The sequence below is a fragment of the Malania oleifera genome, chromosome 12, assembly GCF_029873635.1.
Source record: "Malania oleifera isolate guangnan ecotype guangnan chromosome 12, ASM2987363v1, whole genome shotgun sequence".
NCBI classification, from domain to species: Eukaryota; Viridiplantae; Streptophyta; class Magnoliopsida; order Santalales; family Ximeniaceae; genus Malania; species Malania oleifera.
Genome location: NC_080428.1, coordinates 27,691,020 through 27,710,319, shown reverse-complemented (window position 1 = coordinate 27,710,319; position 19,300 = coordinate 27,691,020). Strand labels below are relative to the sequence as shown.

Sequence of the window (19,300 nt, the reverse complement as noted above, 5' to 3'; positions counted from 1 at the left end):
TTGACATCTTTGTGTGAACCTATTTGTTGAATATCTTGTGATACAAAGATTGTTTGTTTGACACTCTCACGTACTTTTTACACCGATAGAAAATACCTTTGAGAGTTGAATCATCTAGACCACATTGAGCTTACAAATTATTTCATATTTGTGGTGTATATTATTGCGCGAATTTGGGTACATATCTTCTTTACTTGAAAGGACAACCACTGTACCATTTCATTGTAATACACTTTGGTTGTATTTCCAGGCACGGGCCTGAAGAGGGAGACTAGCCCTGGAATAGTCCCGGATTGGCTTAGACCCGGTTAGGAAAGCTAGGTGCGTCGTCCTGTTAAGGCGTGTAGGTTGAGGTCAGCCCTGTGTTAATTTGACCTGGTTGTAAACGGTGTCGCTCCACCCTTAAGTGAGCTACTAGTGGAATCCTCAAGCTTGCGAGCTTGAGGCGGGGACGTAGGCACAGTTGGCCGAACTCCGATAACATATCGTGTGTTTGCTTACATTTCCGCACTTTACATTTACCGCACATGTATGTTATGGGTGAATGATGCGTATGACTTAATTTTCATATTATATTTATCTACGCATTTGGAAATTGCATAGACAGGCCCTAGGTTGTGCATATACTGTTGTTGAATACATTAACCTAGGAGAAAAAGTTTAAAATTCCAATTCACCCCCCCTCTTGGGAATACACAAATTCTAACAGAAGTGATTTGAGAAGGAAAAGTTCATAAGAGTGAGTGGTTGAGTCAAAAAAGCAAGTAAGTCCAAATTATTGAAGGATAGGCAACTAACCTTTAGCTCTCAGTCAACAAGACTAATACTGACTTACGAATATTTCAAGTTCAGGAACATCAGGCGACTAACTCTTTGAAATCTGTTTCAAGATCAGTCGTCTGACTCGCTACTGACTTGTGAGATTTTAACATATATACAGGTCAGACGACTGACAGTATTAGGTTAGGCAACTATCCCTTCGAGATATAAATACTTTCTGCTCATAAAAGCCATAATTTTTTCAAACCTCAGTCTACTAACTTTTGTTTCCTCCTTTCCCAAAGTCCATTCCTTCACTTCCAAGTGCTCTCTCACAAATATTTCGCTAATTAATCTTCATTATACCTTCAAATCTTTCTTCCTACTCTCATTTTAGAAGATTCTACCAAAATTTTTTTTCAAAAATCATGCCAAAGACCAAACAATGGGCTAACTGAAGCTCCACGTTAGGGAAGAATGATTCCCAAGACATTGAAAAGTGGTTGGTCACTCCCCAAGTGAGAAGAATATATCGGGAACACATTTGATCTACCAAACCCATTCTGGGTAAGATTTTAGATGTTTCTTTTATAAAAGAGGATTTTCCGCCATTGTTTAATGCTTTGGGTTGGGAAATATTTATCATGTACTAGGCTATAGGTGTATATCATAACTTAGTTAGGCTATTCTATGCAAACATGATAAAGGGTGATAATGTGTATTCCACAATGGTTATGAATAAGACTTTTGCTTTAACTCCTCAAACATTGGCCAGTAGATTTAGAATCCAAGAAGGTGAGTTTGAATGTCCACAACTTGGACAATCTTGGATTATGGCTCAAGACTTCATTCTAGAGGAATTCTTACCAATGATAATGACCGAAGAACCTATTTATTTTGATCACCCTCGGCTATATAGGCAACTAAATCTAGAAGCTAGAATATTACATAGCCTCATTACCTATAATATCTTACCTAGGGTAGGGTCTCATGACCATCTATCCTACTTAGATTGTTTCATAGTGTGATGTTTGTATAAGGGAAAATTCCTTGATTTTCCAAGTCTGATTCTGAAATGGATGATATCAAGAGAAGAAGCAAAAAGGGTAATTCTTCCGTATGGAGGAATTTTAACCTTAATCTTTGAACATCTAAGAGTCACTACCCCATCCACTTTGTTCATCCAACAAACCCATTATAACTACCTTTCACCCGCTACTATTAAGAAAATGGGATATGAAAAGTTCCAAGACCATGGACAGATGCCTAAGCCTGGTAGGGCATGTAGAGCTAATGTAGGATTCCATGTTGATCAGCAATAGGCTCTGGAACCATAACAGGATGTACCACCAGCAACCGATGCTCCTTTGTGGTTTGTACACTATTGTCAGCATATGGACTCACAGTTGAGTGCATTTCATGGAGAAATGAATATGAATTTTAGTGCGCTTCAGTCCAACCTCACTTATTTTGATCAAAGGCTCGGGAGTCTTGAAATCTACATGGACAGTTCTTCTTCTTCTTCACGAGGGAAGACTCCTATGGAGACAAGATTGGGAGGTGATGATGATGATGCTGATGATTGTTGGCCTAACAAGGCTTACGAATCTTATTTTGGTGATAACAAATCAAGGGAACTTGACATGTTTGGTTAAGTGATGATGTTTCAGGTAACTCAAGTATCAAGATCAAGTGACTCATGTGTTCCAATATTAAAGTTCTTGACAAAGTCTATTAAGAGCTTGAACTTAATGTTATAAGATCTTATGAAGTTGAAACCTGTTAAAGCTTAAAGTCAAGCTACACATGAAGAATGGAAACTAGACATGAAGACTTAGTGACTAGAAGAGTCATAACATTTTAAGAAGTCTCATGTAAGTACTTCATAAAAGTCAATTTGAATGGTTGAAGCTCTTAGGAATCTTTATTAACTTAGAGACCGATTTTTGAAAACCCTGAAAAATATTTTTTTTTTTAAATTAATGTTTGATATAAGGATCAAAGTATTGAAAATAAAAGTTTTTGGATAGATGCAAGCTTAGGCGACTGACCAATTTAGATCAGTTGACTGACATTTTTATACTGAATAAATTAAGCAGACAAAATAGCATCAGGTGACTGAACTCTCAGGATCAGGCGACTAACCTCATTATGTGCTTGAAATTTCACTGAATTATAAAGACACGGGTGACTGACCCCAACAATTCAGTCGATTGAACTTCGGTTATTTAAATTTAAAACAGCGAGGGAAAGTTTTTAAAATTGACTGCTTGAACCCCAAACTTTGTAAAAACTTGGGAAATAGTGCAAGTAAACTTGGGGATACAAAAAATTAAAATTTTCTATTTATAAATACATGTGAAACCTAAAGATTAATCACACACCTACAAGCATCAATCAAGCCAAATTCTTTCTACTCTCCAAAGCTCTCTTGCTTACACTCTTGCTGGAGTATCTACTGTGATTTTGTTGATGAAAATTCACGGTTCTTAGCTCTTCTACTAAGTGTCTCAATCTAAGAAAGAACCTCATTGATAATTACTTGAGCTTCATCTTTCTATTGATTTTGATTAAAGTATATTGTGATTTTTAATTGTATAAATTTGCTCTAATTGAGAGTGTTCTTGTATGAACCAAAGTTGTTCTTATTTTTTGTGTTGTATTGATGATTCAAGTCATTGGATCATCGCTTAGTGAGGGGGGATTCTCATTAGAGAGGGAACTCAACCTAAGAAAGAGAGAGGTTGTAACTTTAGCCTAATAAAGAAAGTTGGAATCCTCACAACAGTTGCTTGGGGCAAGGATGTAGGACCATGGTGAACCCTGTAAAAATACGGTTTATAGCTCTTCTCTATACTCTCTTTAATTTACTGCAAATATATTAACTACTTGCATGTTTAATTAATTGCTGAGAGCTGATTGTTCATTGGGAATTGCTGGAACACTAATCAAAAGAACTATATTGATTGGTTGATTGAGTTTTTGATAAAGCTTTGAAATCTGAATTGTTGAATGCACAATTGAGATAAATATTGAGTGATTGAATTATAATTCTATAAGAAATACTTCAAATTGAATCATTGAAATCATATATTAAAGCTATCATTGTTAATAGTAAAAGAGAATTATTGATTTTAAAATTTTTTTATAAATTGACGTATTAGCTTAAAATTCTGAAGTGCTGAATGTTAAAGATGAGATTAATCTTGAGAAAAGTTTAACTTTGTTATGATCTAAAAACAAAGGCTGATTTGAATTATTATATGTTGAATATCACAAGTCAAAGTTATTGTGCTAAGATTTATTATTCTGTTAAAGGGAAGTTAAAAGCTTGATTTATTTGATCATTCAAAAATCATCCTGATATTATCATTATACATTGATTCTGAGAATTTAAATAAGCTAGTTGTTAACATAAAAGATTGAACTTGGAAAGATTGTTGGTTGAAGTTCAAAGGATTATTGATCATTGTGTTTGTGTGACTACTGATAAGAAAGTCGGCTGGAGTTAACACTTAACTAAAGAAACTTGTAAATCAAAGAGTTTTCAAATAAAATTTTAAAAACTCAATTCACCCCCACCCCCCCTCTTTCATCTTGGGAGTACACCTTACTTCTTATGATGATGAGGAGGAGGGTGCTGAATCTGATGGTTGTGGTGAAAATGTTGAAGACTACAGGAGCAAATTGCCTATAGCTACAGGAGCAAATATTTCCTCAAAATCTATGCCTTCCTTTTGGTTATATCCTTGAACTACTAGTCTGGCTTTGTTTCTAACTACTATTCCATTTTCATGTTTTTTTGGTCTTATAGACCCATTTTGTTCCAATAACTATATGATTACGAGGTATAGGAACTAATGTCCATACTTTGTTTCTCTTAAATTGATTTAATTCTTCTTGCTATCTATCCTATCATGCATGCAATGCATTAATTATTACAGACCCAAATTGAATGAAATATAGATTACAACAGATAAATATGTTGGGTCTTCATTTTCTTCAAGTCACCACTTGCTTGCATATAACTTTACCAATATGATCCTGCACACAAACTCAGTAAACATTAAATACCAAAGTATTTGTCATAATCAAAATGGGATATGACCCATAAGGTCAACACACACACACTCAAGGTCTTAGCCTTAGGTTGAAGTAAACACCTTTCTCTTGCTTGACAAATTGCTAAATTTTTTATTGCTTTTCCTACCATCTTTGATGTTAAAAGAGTAAGATACTAGTAATAAAATCTAAATTCAGATCATGGCTTGTTGAGTGATGATACTACTCTATGGGGTCTAGTTGATATTGTCTTTAGTGGTCTTTTATTTTGTTTTCTTTTGTTTGAGGACAAACAAAGTTTTAAGTTTGGGGGTGTTTGATGACTGGCATATATTAGAATAAACTATCACTTCTAACTTTAAACTTTGGTCTAATTTTATTTATTTTTGCCGATTTTAGGCTTCACTGCGATCATTTAAATTTATTATAGATTTGAAGAAAAGAAAGACCCAAAGTCGTGCGTTGTGGCCATGTTAAGTGCATCCGGCTTGATGTGAAGCGTAACCATGTTTGAAGCTGGGCTTGGGCTTGTGAGGCATGCGTATGGAGTTGTGTTGAAGTTAGGTTATGCATGGGCCATTTGAGATATATATATATATATATATATATATATATATATATATATATATATATATATATATATATATATATATACGTATGTTCTAATTTTGAAAATCTGAAATTAGTGGCTGGGGTGTTTTGTGGCTTTAGCTAGGAAGATAAATTTTGAGAAGTCAAAATAAGTGGCTGGGGTGTTTTGTGACTTAGTTTGGTAAACAAGTTTTGAAAAGTCAAAATAAGTGGGCGCTGGGCTTGACAAAGCAAATAAAGGCCACAAAAGGGGCCTTGATTTGACCCAGCCATGCACAAGAAGAGGGGCATGCATGCGTAAGTGCCAGCTTTAAAAAAAAAAGTGCACGTGCGTGGAAAAAGGGAAGAGGCTAGGGTTTTCTTTTAGAGTTCTTTGGGGGGTCTCTCTTCAAAGAGGCACCGCAGGGAGGCTGTTGGACGGCTGGGAGGTTCTTCTTTTCTAGGGAGCTTTGAAGCGTAGCAGACGAGGCGCGGGGAAGAGCTAGAATAGAAAGGCTGCGCACGACGACTGTGTTGCAGGTCTTGATTTTTCTTCTATTCCTTGAAGAAAATAAAGGTGAATTTGTTTATGTGGAATTTAATTTTCAGTATGAACTAATTTTCTTTATTTCTAGGAAAACGATGTAATCTGTTTTCAAACTATACTTTCTTTTCTATGTTAATCTGAAATAAATTTCTTCTACGTTTATCTGATTTATTCTGAGCTTATTGCTTTTAATTAACTGATCATTAATTAAATGATTTTGATCTTGTGATTTGCTACTAAAAGGGAAAATTATAGGATAGATATAGGATATTTTCGCATAAGTAAATATGAAGATTGAAACTTGTATAGTATTAAAATCGTAGGTCTTAATGCGTTCTTACTTTATTAATTTACATAACCTTATGTTAAATCATGAACAAGAATAGTTTCCAATTAACTATCAAAAGAGGCTTTTAGATGAATTTGAGATTTACTAACAAATAGAGATAATTAATTCCTATTAGTTAGATGAGTAAAGTATAATAAGAAATTAGGGAAAATTGATTTCCTAGAAGCTTTCTTTTTTATTAATTTGATACTAGAGTAACCAATTTCATTCTCTTTTGAATATTTTCTTTAAATTTATTTCAATTTTACACTTACAATTTCTTTTCTAAATAAAGTCAAGATTAGTATAATTTTGATATTTGGCAAAAGTCACCAATCTTTGAGGACGATACGCTTCTCATCACTTTACTATAAAATTATGATACTGTGCACTTACAGTTTTGCACCGATCAACTCCTAAAACTTCTCCCAAAATCTTGGGTGACCAAGTACAAGCCGTTTCACCAGATCCCTAAGCCAATCATCTTCCACGTTCAATTCTATAAAACTATGAAAAAACACGATGTTCACATCTCCTTTCCAGAGGATCAGGAATTCTCAACAAGTTTATCTCCTCAGCATATCTTTCTCACCATGATGATTCAACGCTTTAAAATTCATCACCACTTGAAAAAGACTATCATTCTCACCCACAAAACCTCCCAGTGTCATCTTATATTTGCTTACTTTCACCCATTATTATAAAAAGTACTTAAATTAAATACTTTGTTAATAAATAATATTTGATTAAAAAAAACATTTTTTACAACTACTTTTTTTAAAGAACAATAAGTATTTTTGGAATTCATTTAAAAATAAAAATAAAAATAAAAAACATTTCAAATTCACAAATAAGATTTTAATTTTACACATCACTAATATTTAATTTTTCTCAATTTTTAATCATATAAAATAATTTTTTATTTAAATTTTATATGATATAAAAAATATAATAAAAAATATTTTTCTCTACTTTTCCTTCCCCATTCATTTTTCAAATAAAATACTTGATCCAAACAAACCACAATTAATTCCAAACTATCTTCCCAATAGCATCTTATAACTTCACAGAATTAAAAACCTATTCTCATATAAACTAACTCCCCTTAATACGGCCTGTAGTGGAATTTTTTTCTATTCAATATCTAATGCCATCCACATCACCATCAGACCACATCTATTTAGAATCCAACCAAATGATAATACCAAAAATAACTCGACATCAAATGAAATTTTCTGCCCAACTTCAATGGATTTTTATCCGCTTTTACACCATGAACCTTCCAATTTTACCACATAAGTGCCTTGGCTCAAAACCCTGACCACCATCTTTCTATGGGTAAGATTGTTCTATACAAATTCAACTCAGCGGAAAACTTTACATGTTGACACAAGCATGAGCATGGCATCAGCACTCCAGGGCTTGGCCAATTCACACGACTAGCCAACTAGGCATAACAGCACTACCCATAATTTACTCACCGAAATAAAAATTACCCACAATCGATGCATAAATAGGAACTATTCTTCAAAATTTTCGCTTTCAGTCCATTTTCAAACATTCCAAGCAAACCAAACATAATGTAAACAACACCATCCCAAGATCCCATGGGCATTGGGTAACATTAAAACTTAGCATGGTATCTCAGCAGACCAACTACATGTGAATCCAAGACAATTTATATGTAACATAAGTGATTAAATCTCCAAGAAACTATCAAGAAGCAAAACACAATAACATAGAAAAGGTTTTTTTTTTTTTTTTTTTTTAAAGGTGGATTTTGGAAACAGGCCTGCGTCCAAAAACACCATTTTCAGGTGCCAAACCAACTCAACCGTGCTCCTGCTGGGTTCAACGGTAGCCCTTCAGAGGGTCAGCTGTTTTGCCAGATCTTGCATCAGTCCACGCCTTTGCAATTGTCTTTTTCATTTCATCATCCCCTTCCTCATACATGTTCTGCAATTTCACACCAGATTTTAGACTTGGAAAGGAAATTCAATCCCCTCCATATGAAAGGAGGGAGGGCTGGGGATGGGAGCCAACGGGCTACGGGCAGGGGGGGCATACCTTCATTAAGTCCATAATTCCAGCCATGGGATCTCGTTCTTTGTCCAAATTTGGCTTTAGCTGTAAATAAAACCATGCAATTATCTAATCATAATTTTGAGCGCAATACAAAAATCCTGCAGTCATGCCATCCATTGTAAAGTAATTACCTTGTCCTCTTTGAAGTACAAATCGAGCCAATTTCCTTTTGAAGCTTTTAACAATGTGATGATGACCCTTGTGGGTTTAATTACGACTCTACATTTCTCAGGTACAATCTCCTTGTTTAATTTTGGTATGGCACAACGATAATTCTTTCCTTCAACATCATGAAACTTGACATCAAACGACATTGGTTTGAACAGTGTCTCAATTTTCTCCTGCTTAACTCCCTCCAGGGACACATAGATCTGCATAAGGGTCTAAGAGTTACAGAACAAGAGAATGGAGTGCAGTAGAAATACCAATCATACCATTGAGAGATTCAGATTCATATGACAAGCTTATGTTCAATGCAAGGAGCATGCATGGATACTCAAATAAATAGTACAGGATGATGACAATCCACCCACACCCCCCCCCCCCCCCCCGGGGGCCCCCCCAACAACAATAAGGACACAAATTTTAATGGTACAGAAAAACATATTTCACTCAACACAAGAGCACAGATATTAATTTGCCAAAGTGGATGGCTGCTACACAAACACCAAGCTCTGGCCTAGCTTCAAATAAGATCAATATGCCATATCAGAAACACCGTATATGCTTGACACAAAAACCAATGTGTATGTCCCAGTCATAATATTTCCATTAATTTTTCTCAGGACTCCATAGTACAATTCTTTCCACATAGCAATAGATAAAGCTTACCTTGAGTTTTTCAGTATCTTGATCCCAACTGAATGATCCAAGAGTAACATAATTCGGTGATGGGGCAGACATCACCCTTGAGGGAGTTGTTAGTGGTGTTGGACTTGGAGTAGTTGAAGCAGCCTCTTTTGATAACTGCATAAAAAATCAAGACTATTTGTTACAAGAAGAAATTCATAAGCCAAAGCGACTCAAATTGAGTGATCAATGTCACATTATGACTTCATAGTTCATATAGTGCAAGGACATCACCTCAGTCTATCACAAAAGCTGGTTGAGTCTTAATGAATAAGCAGTGACCTACCACAAGTAAAAGACAAGGAAAAAGCCCTGGCAAGTTATAGAATATAACACTGACACGGGGGCCATTCACCAATAATATGCGATGTTTCCTACCAAAAAATAAAAATGGCAGGTACGTGGTCGGGCCTCCAATCAAACCCCACCCTCCTTCCCCCTCCAACCCCCCCACAAAGAAGGGAGAAGTTAAAAAAAAGCAAAAGCAAAAGCAAACAAACAAACAAGACAAGTAGAGAATAACAACTAAAATAATGGCCACTTCTACTACTACTACAATTGCAAAGACAGTTGAAACACTCAGTGCTCCACCATGATGTTTGTATTGCAAGATTGGAATGGAATCAAAATTCAGGCCTTGATTCCCATACCGTTGATATCCATGAATGAGGGTGGAATAGTGATTTTTCCATCTAATGAAATGGTGTTTCTATCTTTCTCCCATAAGAATAGTCATTCCTTCATTTTTCTTTTTAATTCACAAAGAATAATATGACCTCCAATATATCATATCATTTCAGAACAGAAAAACACGATACCCGCGACCACCATGGTCGCCAGCAGAAGTGGCAGCATGTATGTTTTGTGACTATGCTTTGATTATTCTGCAGATCTCTTCTAGGCTTTAATCGTTCACAGATCCTCCTTTGTGTTCATTTGCGCTTGACATGAAGAAATGACCATCCACGTATGTGCCAAAGATGAACTTCATGACCGGATTGTGCCCAGAAAAATAAAGCAAAATCAATAAAACCCATTAGAAAGGCAAAGAGAAAAGAGCAGCAAACTCAACAACAGAGACTGCCAAATTTTTCTTCTAAAAACATTTTAAAAAAAAAAAAACCACAAAGAAAATCAGCCAAAATTCAACAAAACAAAGAAAATCAAAACCAAACCAAATAGGTTAATTTTTCCTTAATTTAGTATATAGTTTAAATTTAATTTAATTGATTAAATTGAATTACAGATTCAATTTTTTGATTAAAAAAACACTATCATTTTAAAATATGGGGCAAAATGAAATTATATACTTGAAAGAACATAAAAAAAAATATTTATTTCTGCACTAGGTGAGTTTTCAGAAAATTATTTATTTTTCAATCCATTGCATCCATTCAAGGCTGAAAACAAATTATGATTGTAATTCTGAATGTCATTTTGTTTTTATCCAAAGGCAGTCAAAGCATTCCAACCATATAGTGATTCCATTCATTCATCAATTCTATTCCTACGTCAATTCCATTCCCATACCAATTCCTTTCTGTGAAGCAAACATAGTGCCATAATCTAGAATAGGCTGGATATTCAACACAGAACAGCACACAAAGTTCTAACAGCAGTATGGAAAACTCAGTCCAACACTTGAGCAAGGTCCATAGGAGCTCATAGTTCAACATAACAGGCATAGTGTTGAACAATACAATTTCTGGAGAACAATTCATTTTGCCACAAATACTTCTTAGTCCAATTATAAGGGGAGCTAATGAACATGTAGATGAAATCATTTGATAAACTTCAACCATTTCAATGGCACAGCACCTTGTCAGGACTCCAAAACAGAAATTGGTCAATTTTGGTATTCAGCCTGTTACCAGTAACAGGTAAGAATAGAAAAAACTACATTATCCCAAGATTTTTGTCTTGGTTGTTAATACATTATCTATTGAAGGAAAAAATATTTGAATGATCAAATGCAAAATGCATGAGGACATTCCTAAAACCATGAAAAAACATTAATGTAATATAGTGGCAGTACTCCATACTGTCAACAATTTCTTCACTGAAGAAATAATGGATTGAAAAAAATTTAGATGGGGACAAAGGTACCTGTCAAAAATCTTTCACCAAACACCCCCCCCCCCCCAACCAAAAAAAAACATAATCTCCTGTTACTCAAATTTACTTGCTTTGTCAATTCTCATTTTATCATTAGGCCAAAAATCTATTTTACTCATCTTATTCCCACTTTCTCACCTCCTCTCCACTCAAATAAAAAGTTGAGGTAAGTTTCTTAGCTGGCAGCAGGCTACATACGCAATATATAGTGGTCAATCCTCCAAGAAAGAATAATTATTAAGAGTTCAAGAAGCACTGAAATTCATGCACAGAGAACTAACAAGCAACAACTAAGCCAAAAGAGTATACAGCTGTAATAACTTACAAATATCATGTCAAAGTATCATGTGCAATCAGATCAGCAAGGTTTGGTTCCAAATTGTATCAGTATTCTATTTTCAACTAATAAGTGTTAGCAGCCTTGGGTGAAAAATAAGGAAATATTGTAAGATAATTGAATCCTTCAACTCCCAACAGAAAAGGATTAAGGTGACTGCCCCCAACACCCTTAAGTATAAAAGTGACCATTTCAATCAAGGTATTGATCTCCAAGAATTTCAAATACATTCATTAATCCAATACCTTGTTCAACTCCCTACTGAAGACAATGCAACCCGACTAGTGACATCAAAGTAAATTATGCAGCACCATTGTAAATTAATCCGCAGGCTTTGGTCCCTACCTCCCTTACCAGATTACCAGCTTATTTGACATTCAGCATTGAGTGTGGGCATTTGTCTCTCAAAACTGTGAAGACTAATGCTTTTCATAAATAATTGCTTGATACTAATCACTACAACCCCTCTGTGAAGAGATGGCCTTCTCCTAGGGATTACAATATCTAAAAAGAATTAACAGCTAGTATTTCTATAGCACCAATCACTATTTCAACAATCAGAAACTCTGTAACATCAAATTGTTTATGTCACGTAATGTTATCATCCAGCCAGCCAATATCATTGTTTCAACTGGCAATGAATTTTCAAATTACTGAAACCATATGCATGAATTTTCTTTCTCTGACTAAACAACATGCAAGCTATGAGAAGTTCCAACATACTTAAACAAGAAGGGGCAGAGGAACTGAGGAACTATCATTTGGATTTCAAAGTTCATTCATGTTGGCCTAACAAGGCTTAATCTCGTTTCGATGATAACAAACAATTCTAATTGTGCTTTCAAGTTAAATTTCAGGTATTATATTCCTCACAAGCACAATGGTAAAACCCGGTAAAGAATGACAAAAACTCAACTTAAATTCACAAGTCATGAAGAATACAAGCTCATTGAAGTATTGATCAAGCTTGGACAACATTAAAGCAATACTACATGAAGACTTAGGATTTACATGTATTTAAATGTTCTTAGAGTCTCATGTAAGTACTCTTAAACTTCAAATTTGTTTATAAAGCTCTTAGAGAAATAAATATTAGACTTAGAGACCTGTTTAAAAATCTAGAAAATATTTTCATAAGTTCAAAATTCTTTTCAAAGTAAATACAAACAAGTTTTGGAATCAAAATATGGAAAAACACGGAGTTACATAGTGTTCAAATGCCCGAGGAAAACTTCTTAGTCAACTGAAGTGCTACTGCCAGTGTGAAGAAATCGGAACTATATTGGTATAGGTGACTAAAGTAAATTCAGGTCACTCGAGCAGGGTTAGGCGACTGAACTCACGAGTTCATGCGATTGAATTGCTACTGCCAATTCTAGAGCGCTTATTTTAAATGGTTCAGACGACTAAAGTTTGTGTTTTAAACTTACGAATTGCGCTGATTTCTTTCCAAAATTACAAGATATGGTTTCCAAAGTTGGGGCAAACGGTAAGATTCTTTCCTAAGCTATATAAGGTTTATTATTTGCGCATTAGGGCAACGAATACTTTTGAAATACATTCAATACCCTTTGATTCATACTCGAAAAGCTATTGTGCTTATTCTTTGAGCCCTAAATTTGATTTTTGATTCATACTACTGAAATTCTCATACTACAAATCAGAAAACCTTCAATTTCTTTGTGAGCTTCATTGCAAATTGTTGTTTAGAGTATATAGTGTGTTTATCTTTGTACAAAATCTGCCCTGCTGTTAGAGTAATCTACTTGTATGAACAATCGATTTGTTGTTTTGCAATATGACGACTCGGGGATAGAGTTGTTGCCTAGCGAGAGGATGTTCTCGCTAGAGAGGGGTCTCCACCTTCCAACGAAGAGAGACTACTCCACCTATTGAACAAAGTGGGAAAGGAAAATCCTCACAGCAAATTGTTTGGGACAAGGACGTATGCAGGACGCCAAACCTCGTAAAAATTTCGTGTGTTCAATCTTCTTTCTCTAACTCTCTTTAATTTCTACACTAATTAACTGCTGTGTATGGGTTTTAAATTTATTGGGAAAATTGGTTGAATGCTGAATTTGGATTTGGATTACTTTGAATAATTAAATCAATTTGTTAACATTTTGTATGGTTTAAATTTTCGGTTGAGAATCAAACGATTGCTGAAACTTTGAGTTAAGTTCGATTGGCAGAGGTAAAGTTATCTTTGTTGGTTGATTGTTCAAGGATAAGAAGGGTACTTGATTGAATTATATTGCTGATTCTTGTTTTAAATGAATACATGCTCATTGATTAAATTTAGAGTTCGTATTTGAATTTGCTGAAGGTAAAGTTCAGATTGTATTTTTAAATTTCATATACATCTAGGATTACTTATTGGTATAGCCGTTCGCTGATTAGTAGTAGTGTGGTGATTGATATTGAGATTGAAAATGTTAAAAAGGTTTAAAATAAATCAAACTTCCACATAATAAAATTTTGAATATCCAATTCACCCCTCTTGGGATTACACCGTACTTTCAATTCATAATGTGCAAAATCAATTTGTAGGAATAGCTTTATTGTCTCCTTTCCAAGGAATGCTCATATTGATCTTCCAGAAGAAAGAAATAATTTCCTAATTACTTTCTTTCGTTAACATGGGTGTGTATGAGATGGCTAGCCACCACCTCCATCATAGTGTAGAAGCTAGCAAGAGGGATGCAAGCCTTGTTGTCTCATCTTCCCTTATTTGGTATTCATTGGATGATGTCACGCAGGCACAAGTAGGCAGATTTTCTTTGTGAGAAAAAGCAGACTCCTAAGCTTGGAAGCCTACCCTATGTGTTCAACCTAAAGCATTTGTTAGGAAAAGGAAAAGAGAGCACCCATAGAACCCAAAGATAAGATGAAGTTCCCTTTTTGAACTTTTTTCCTCCTTTGGCTTCATTTGACTCAAGAATTTAATGAGGGGGAACAAAAAAGAACAAAAGAAAATCAATGGGATTTTCGTTATGTTACTACAATAATCACAACAAGTCTTAAGCACCACTAAATGGGGTCAACTACATAAATTCTTTTCCACTAGTTCACTAGATCGAGGGCATTTTCCTCAAGCTTAAGAGTTATTAAGTCTTCTCACTACCTCATTCTAAGTTATTTTAGGTCTACCCCTACCCTTTTTAATACCAAAAATAATAATTAAAACTCTCTCCTCCTCTTGGCTCCATTTGAATCAAGAATTTTGCGAGAAAAAAAGAAAGAAAAGGAAAATAAAATAGGAAGAAAATCAATGAGATTTTATCTACGCACAACAAGAAGAAGAAGCCTTAAGTGCCACTAGATACAGTCGACTACATGAATCCTTTAAAAATGTCTTAAATGCATTTCTTAAGTCTTCCTGAGTCGTGTATTTCCATTCACTTCATTTCTCTCATTTTACGCATAGGAACTCATTTTTCCCTCTTCTTCCCTATGCTTCTCTCCAACCAAACTGACCCTTAGAAATGGCAACTCAGGGGGCACATTCAAAAAACAAGCAAGGCAATCTTATCAGATGTTTCAAGCTTCAAGTGTATGCTACAATTTTAAAAATTCTATTCCTCAGTTAGAAGCCAGTAAAATTGATACAAGATCGGTTTGACGCCTATCCGAGCCCCCATAGAATCCAACTGGAATCCTTCATCAAGCACAGATAATCAAATGGGTACCACTAAGTACTTATTATTTGTCCACAGAATCTGAAAAACCAAATGAGGTCACACACACATGAAAAAGAGTGTTAAAAGTATGAAATCTGACCATGACAGTCACACATCAATGAAACGTCCAGCAAAAGATCAAGTTCCGTCATGAAGCAAGAGCAACCAAAGAGCCAAGCATCAAACCAAACTACCTCTGATACAGTGCTCGACGCCTGTTTCGGGGGCGTGGATGAAACAGGAAATTTTAAATAAAAAAAAAAAGATGCGGAAAGCAGAACCTTTTCCAATTTGCAAATTTCAGAGGTGATGAGAGAAACAGTGCGAGGCCTCTTCGCGATGCTCTGGAGGTGGCGCAGCTCCTCCAAATCCAGAGCTATATCTTCCGCCATTTCTCTCCCTCGGTTCCTCTCCCAACTTCAGCGACTCTGATACTTCCACGCTCTCGCGCACTCAAATCAAAATAAATAGGAAATGATTTTATTGGTTGGGCGCTGGAAAAGACTAGAAACTGCCCAGGCACTTGGATATGACAAAATAGTTAGGGTTTGTAATCTTTTTACCTTTTTGTTTTCCCAAAACAGAACGTTCTAGAGATTATATTTTCTAGATGGACAAATAGAAAGTTTACACGTATAACCTTTTCATATGTTTTTTTTTTGGGGAATTATAGCCTAATTGGGTTGTTATGGGTTTGCCTTTTTCTTTTTTTTTTCTTTTTTTTTTTTTTTGAAAGGATACATACTAAGTTTTTACGTGTCCATTTTACGGTTCACGTGACTAATCTCGCGACCTTTGAAGTCGACCCCTAATATTGTCCCTTTGAAAAGACTAGTATTGTATTTTTTTTTTTTTTTTGCCATTTTTAAAAACAAATGCTTTATTAACAATGATTTTTTAGTCTCACAATATTTGAGCATTTTTAGGTAAAGTATTATTTTATCCTTAACTAAAGGTTTTTTTTTTAGAGTTATGATGTGATAATACAAACACTCCTATGTAAAAAATAAATGAAAATTTACGTTTCTAGTCAAAGCCAAACATAATATGATATAGTATTGACATATAATGTTATAAGCCCTTATACACTTTCTTGCATTTATTTTAAGTGCAAAGTAATCAATCCTTGTCATAATTGGACTCTTTCTTAAAAAATAAGAAGGAAAAAAAATCAATCATCCACCACGACCACAAGCCAATTTATCCAACGAGACAAGGTCACAAATTAATTCATTATTTGCTCTTATAAAATGTCGCACGTGCACCCAATGATCAAACTTCTTCCCTCCTATTTTCAAGCTCAACATCACAGATGTCATATCAAGTGCTAGTACTATTATCGATCCAATCCAATCACAATGTCTGGTCCATATTTCAATAATATCTAGTGCTAGTATACTATATTTAATATGAGAGATTAGAGGTGTTTTTTTTTAAGTACTTTTTTTTCCTTTTTGCGCTCATTACTCTTCATCATCATCTTGAAGAGAAACATAATTACAAGCATAACTACTTCTAAGGAAGAGAAAAGAGTAGTGGAGTGGGTAGAGGAGTAAAAATAGGCGGGAAGAGTTGTATTTGTAAAGGTGGCATAAGAACATTTATTCATTAACATCAATGTTAGTTCTCAAAAGGTGGATATAAGGTTTAAAATAGAACAAGGACATTATTATTGGTTAACGCAAGAACATGAGTATAGCAATCTTGTTATACAAAATATTGGTTAGTTTGGGAAGTTAGAATAAAACTTCAAATCATTTTTCAAAGATATTTGTGTCAAACTAAACATAGGTGTAGAGACCCAGAAAATTAAATTAACAAAAGAAATTAAAGGAATGAAATTTTAAAGGGAGAATAGCAAGGTTTCGTCGACGAACACAAGGTTTTCGTCGACGAATTAGGGGCTATAAAGGGTGAAAGCCTCATTTTTCAGCGCCGTCTTCTCTCTCTCTCAATCTCTCTCTCTAGTCCCTCGGCTCTCTCTCCCTTCTCTCTTCGTTTCCGATTTTGTTAAAGCCTGGATTGACGATCGGGAACAGCCACGAGGTTCTTGGGAAGATTTTCTACAACATAGGCAGAGTAAATTTTCAGTTTGGAGTACCGAGACGTCATCCCAAAATCAAGGTAAGTAAGAGATTTTAGGGTTTATGTTTGAAGTATTTGAAAAATGGGAAGTACTATACAGAAATTGTTGTGGAAGCTGAGTTGACTGATTTGGTAAAAATGTGATTTTTAGGTTTTTGAGATGTGAACGCTGAGGAGCGTCAGATTTAGGGTATTGTGGACCTCTCAGTAAGTTAGGTAAGGGGAATAAATTATAACAGTTTATTTTTAAAAAAAATTATGAGTTGAGAAATATGAGAAAACAGTATTATGTTATTTTACATGAAATTTATTATGATATAAATATCAGATGAAATTTGTGTAGCATATGATTTATATTGAGAAATGTTTAAATTGGGTTAAATGATTTACCCTAAAAATGTGAATTGAGATTATGAGATTATGAAATGTGAATTGAGATATGAGATTTGAAATGCGGGAAAAACGATGAAAGCGAAATGTACTGAAAAAAGTATATCTTCTAAGAAATGATGAATATGAGTTATGTATATGGTAATATGAAATGAAATAAGTTGTGAATACTGAAATATGAAAGTTGAGTTGAGAATACTGATTATGTGAATATTTAAATGTTAATACTGCAATGTAGACTTTGAAACGTGAAAAAGAGAAATAAAAATATTGCAACGCGAACACTGCAATACGAATATGATATGAGTATACTAAAAATGTGAACATTGCAAGGATAATGCTGCAATGAAGATAAGGATTTGTGAATACTAATTTGAGAATATGAAATTGAGAATATGTGAATGTATGTATTGTAATGTGAATACTACAATACATATATTGAAATATGGAAATGAGAAATATGAATATTGCACCGTTAATTCTGCAATATGAATATTGAATTGTGAGAATTGAAATGTGAAATTCCAAAAATAGGAATACAGACATGTGTTTGATGAAATGTCAATATACTGCATAATGATTGCTGGTATGTAGTAGTGATAACCCTGATGGATGGATATAGAAACCCTAATGATGGGTTAGGATATTAAGCACGGTACCATTGCTAGTGGAGTTAGTGCAACCAGAAGGGCTCGTGGAGCGTGTGGCATGACAAGAAACTGAGCTATATAGTAGAGTTGTTGTGCCTCCTGAGTCCGGATCAGGGCTTTTGGCTGGCCGGTCGTACTACAGACACGGGATATATGATGATATTTGACCTAATTGGGTTGGTCAATCGTGGTTAGGTCCAGCCTTCGGGCCGCACAACCCTATTCATGGGGGGAAGCATGACGTAGAGAGTTATCCTCAAGGCTGCCATGAGTACAAACACTGATGTATTAGTTACTAATGACACTCATGAGCTAGATATGGAAATGGAAAATGAAAAGGAAATAGAAATGGAAATGAAATGAAAATGAAATGAAAATAGAAATGAAATGAGAACAGAAACGAGAAAGAAAATGAGAAATGAAATAGCGTGAGTTAATAAATAATTAAAGTGAAGTAAAACATACCGCCTGAGGGCTTACTGAGTAAGGTGAGTGCTTTGATAAGTATTAGTTGTAACTAAACCCGAGTTAATCAGGTTAGGTTGCAAACGATATTAGGGTAGAGGGAAGCTACTTGTATGGGCGGGTAAGCTTCTCTATTCTCAGGAACTTCGTTGGTAAACATGGGTTGTGTACGAATGGTTTTGGACATGAAACTAAAAGCTTATGAAATTTTATGTAGTATATTTCTATGATTATGATTGTGGAAATGGTATGTTTTCTCAAAAGATATTATTACTGTAACGAATATATGTTATGATATAATGAATCTTATACTGTTACACACTATGGATAATTTATTCTTGTGTCTAACTCAATCATTTAAATATTTTTGGAAACCAA

General features: G+C 34.7%; 1 protein-coding gene across 1 annotated transcript; it reads right to left on the bottom strand.

Annotated features, from left to right (window-relative positions):
* Positions 1-7,849: 7,849 nt before the first annotated feature.
* LOC131145184 (uncharacterized) lies at positions 7,850-15,910 on the bottom strand. The gene is made up of 5 exons (XM_058094312.1): positions 15,614-15,910; positions 9,183-9,317; positions 8,483-8,722; positions 8,334-8,393; positions 7,850-8,222 (listed from the first exon to the last, which is right to left on the bottom strand). The coding sequence occupies exons 1-5, from the start codon at positions 15,722-15,724 to the stop codon at positions 8,118-8,120; spliced, it is 651 nt and encodes a 216-aa protein (XP_057950295.1). The 5' UTR covers positions 15,725-15,910; the 3' UTR covers positions 7,850-8,117.
* Positions 15,911-19,300: the final 3,390 nt, after the last annotated feature.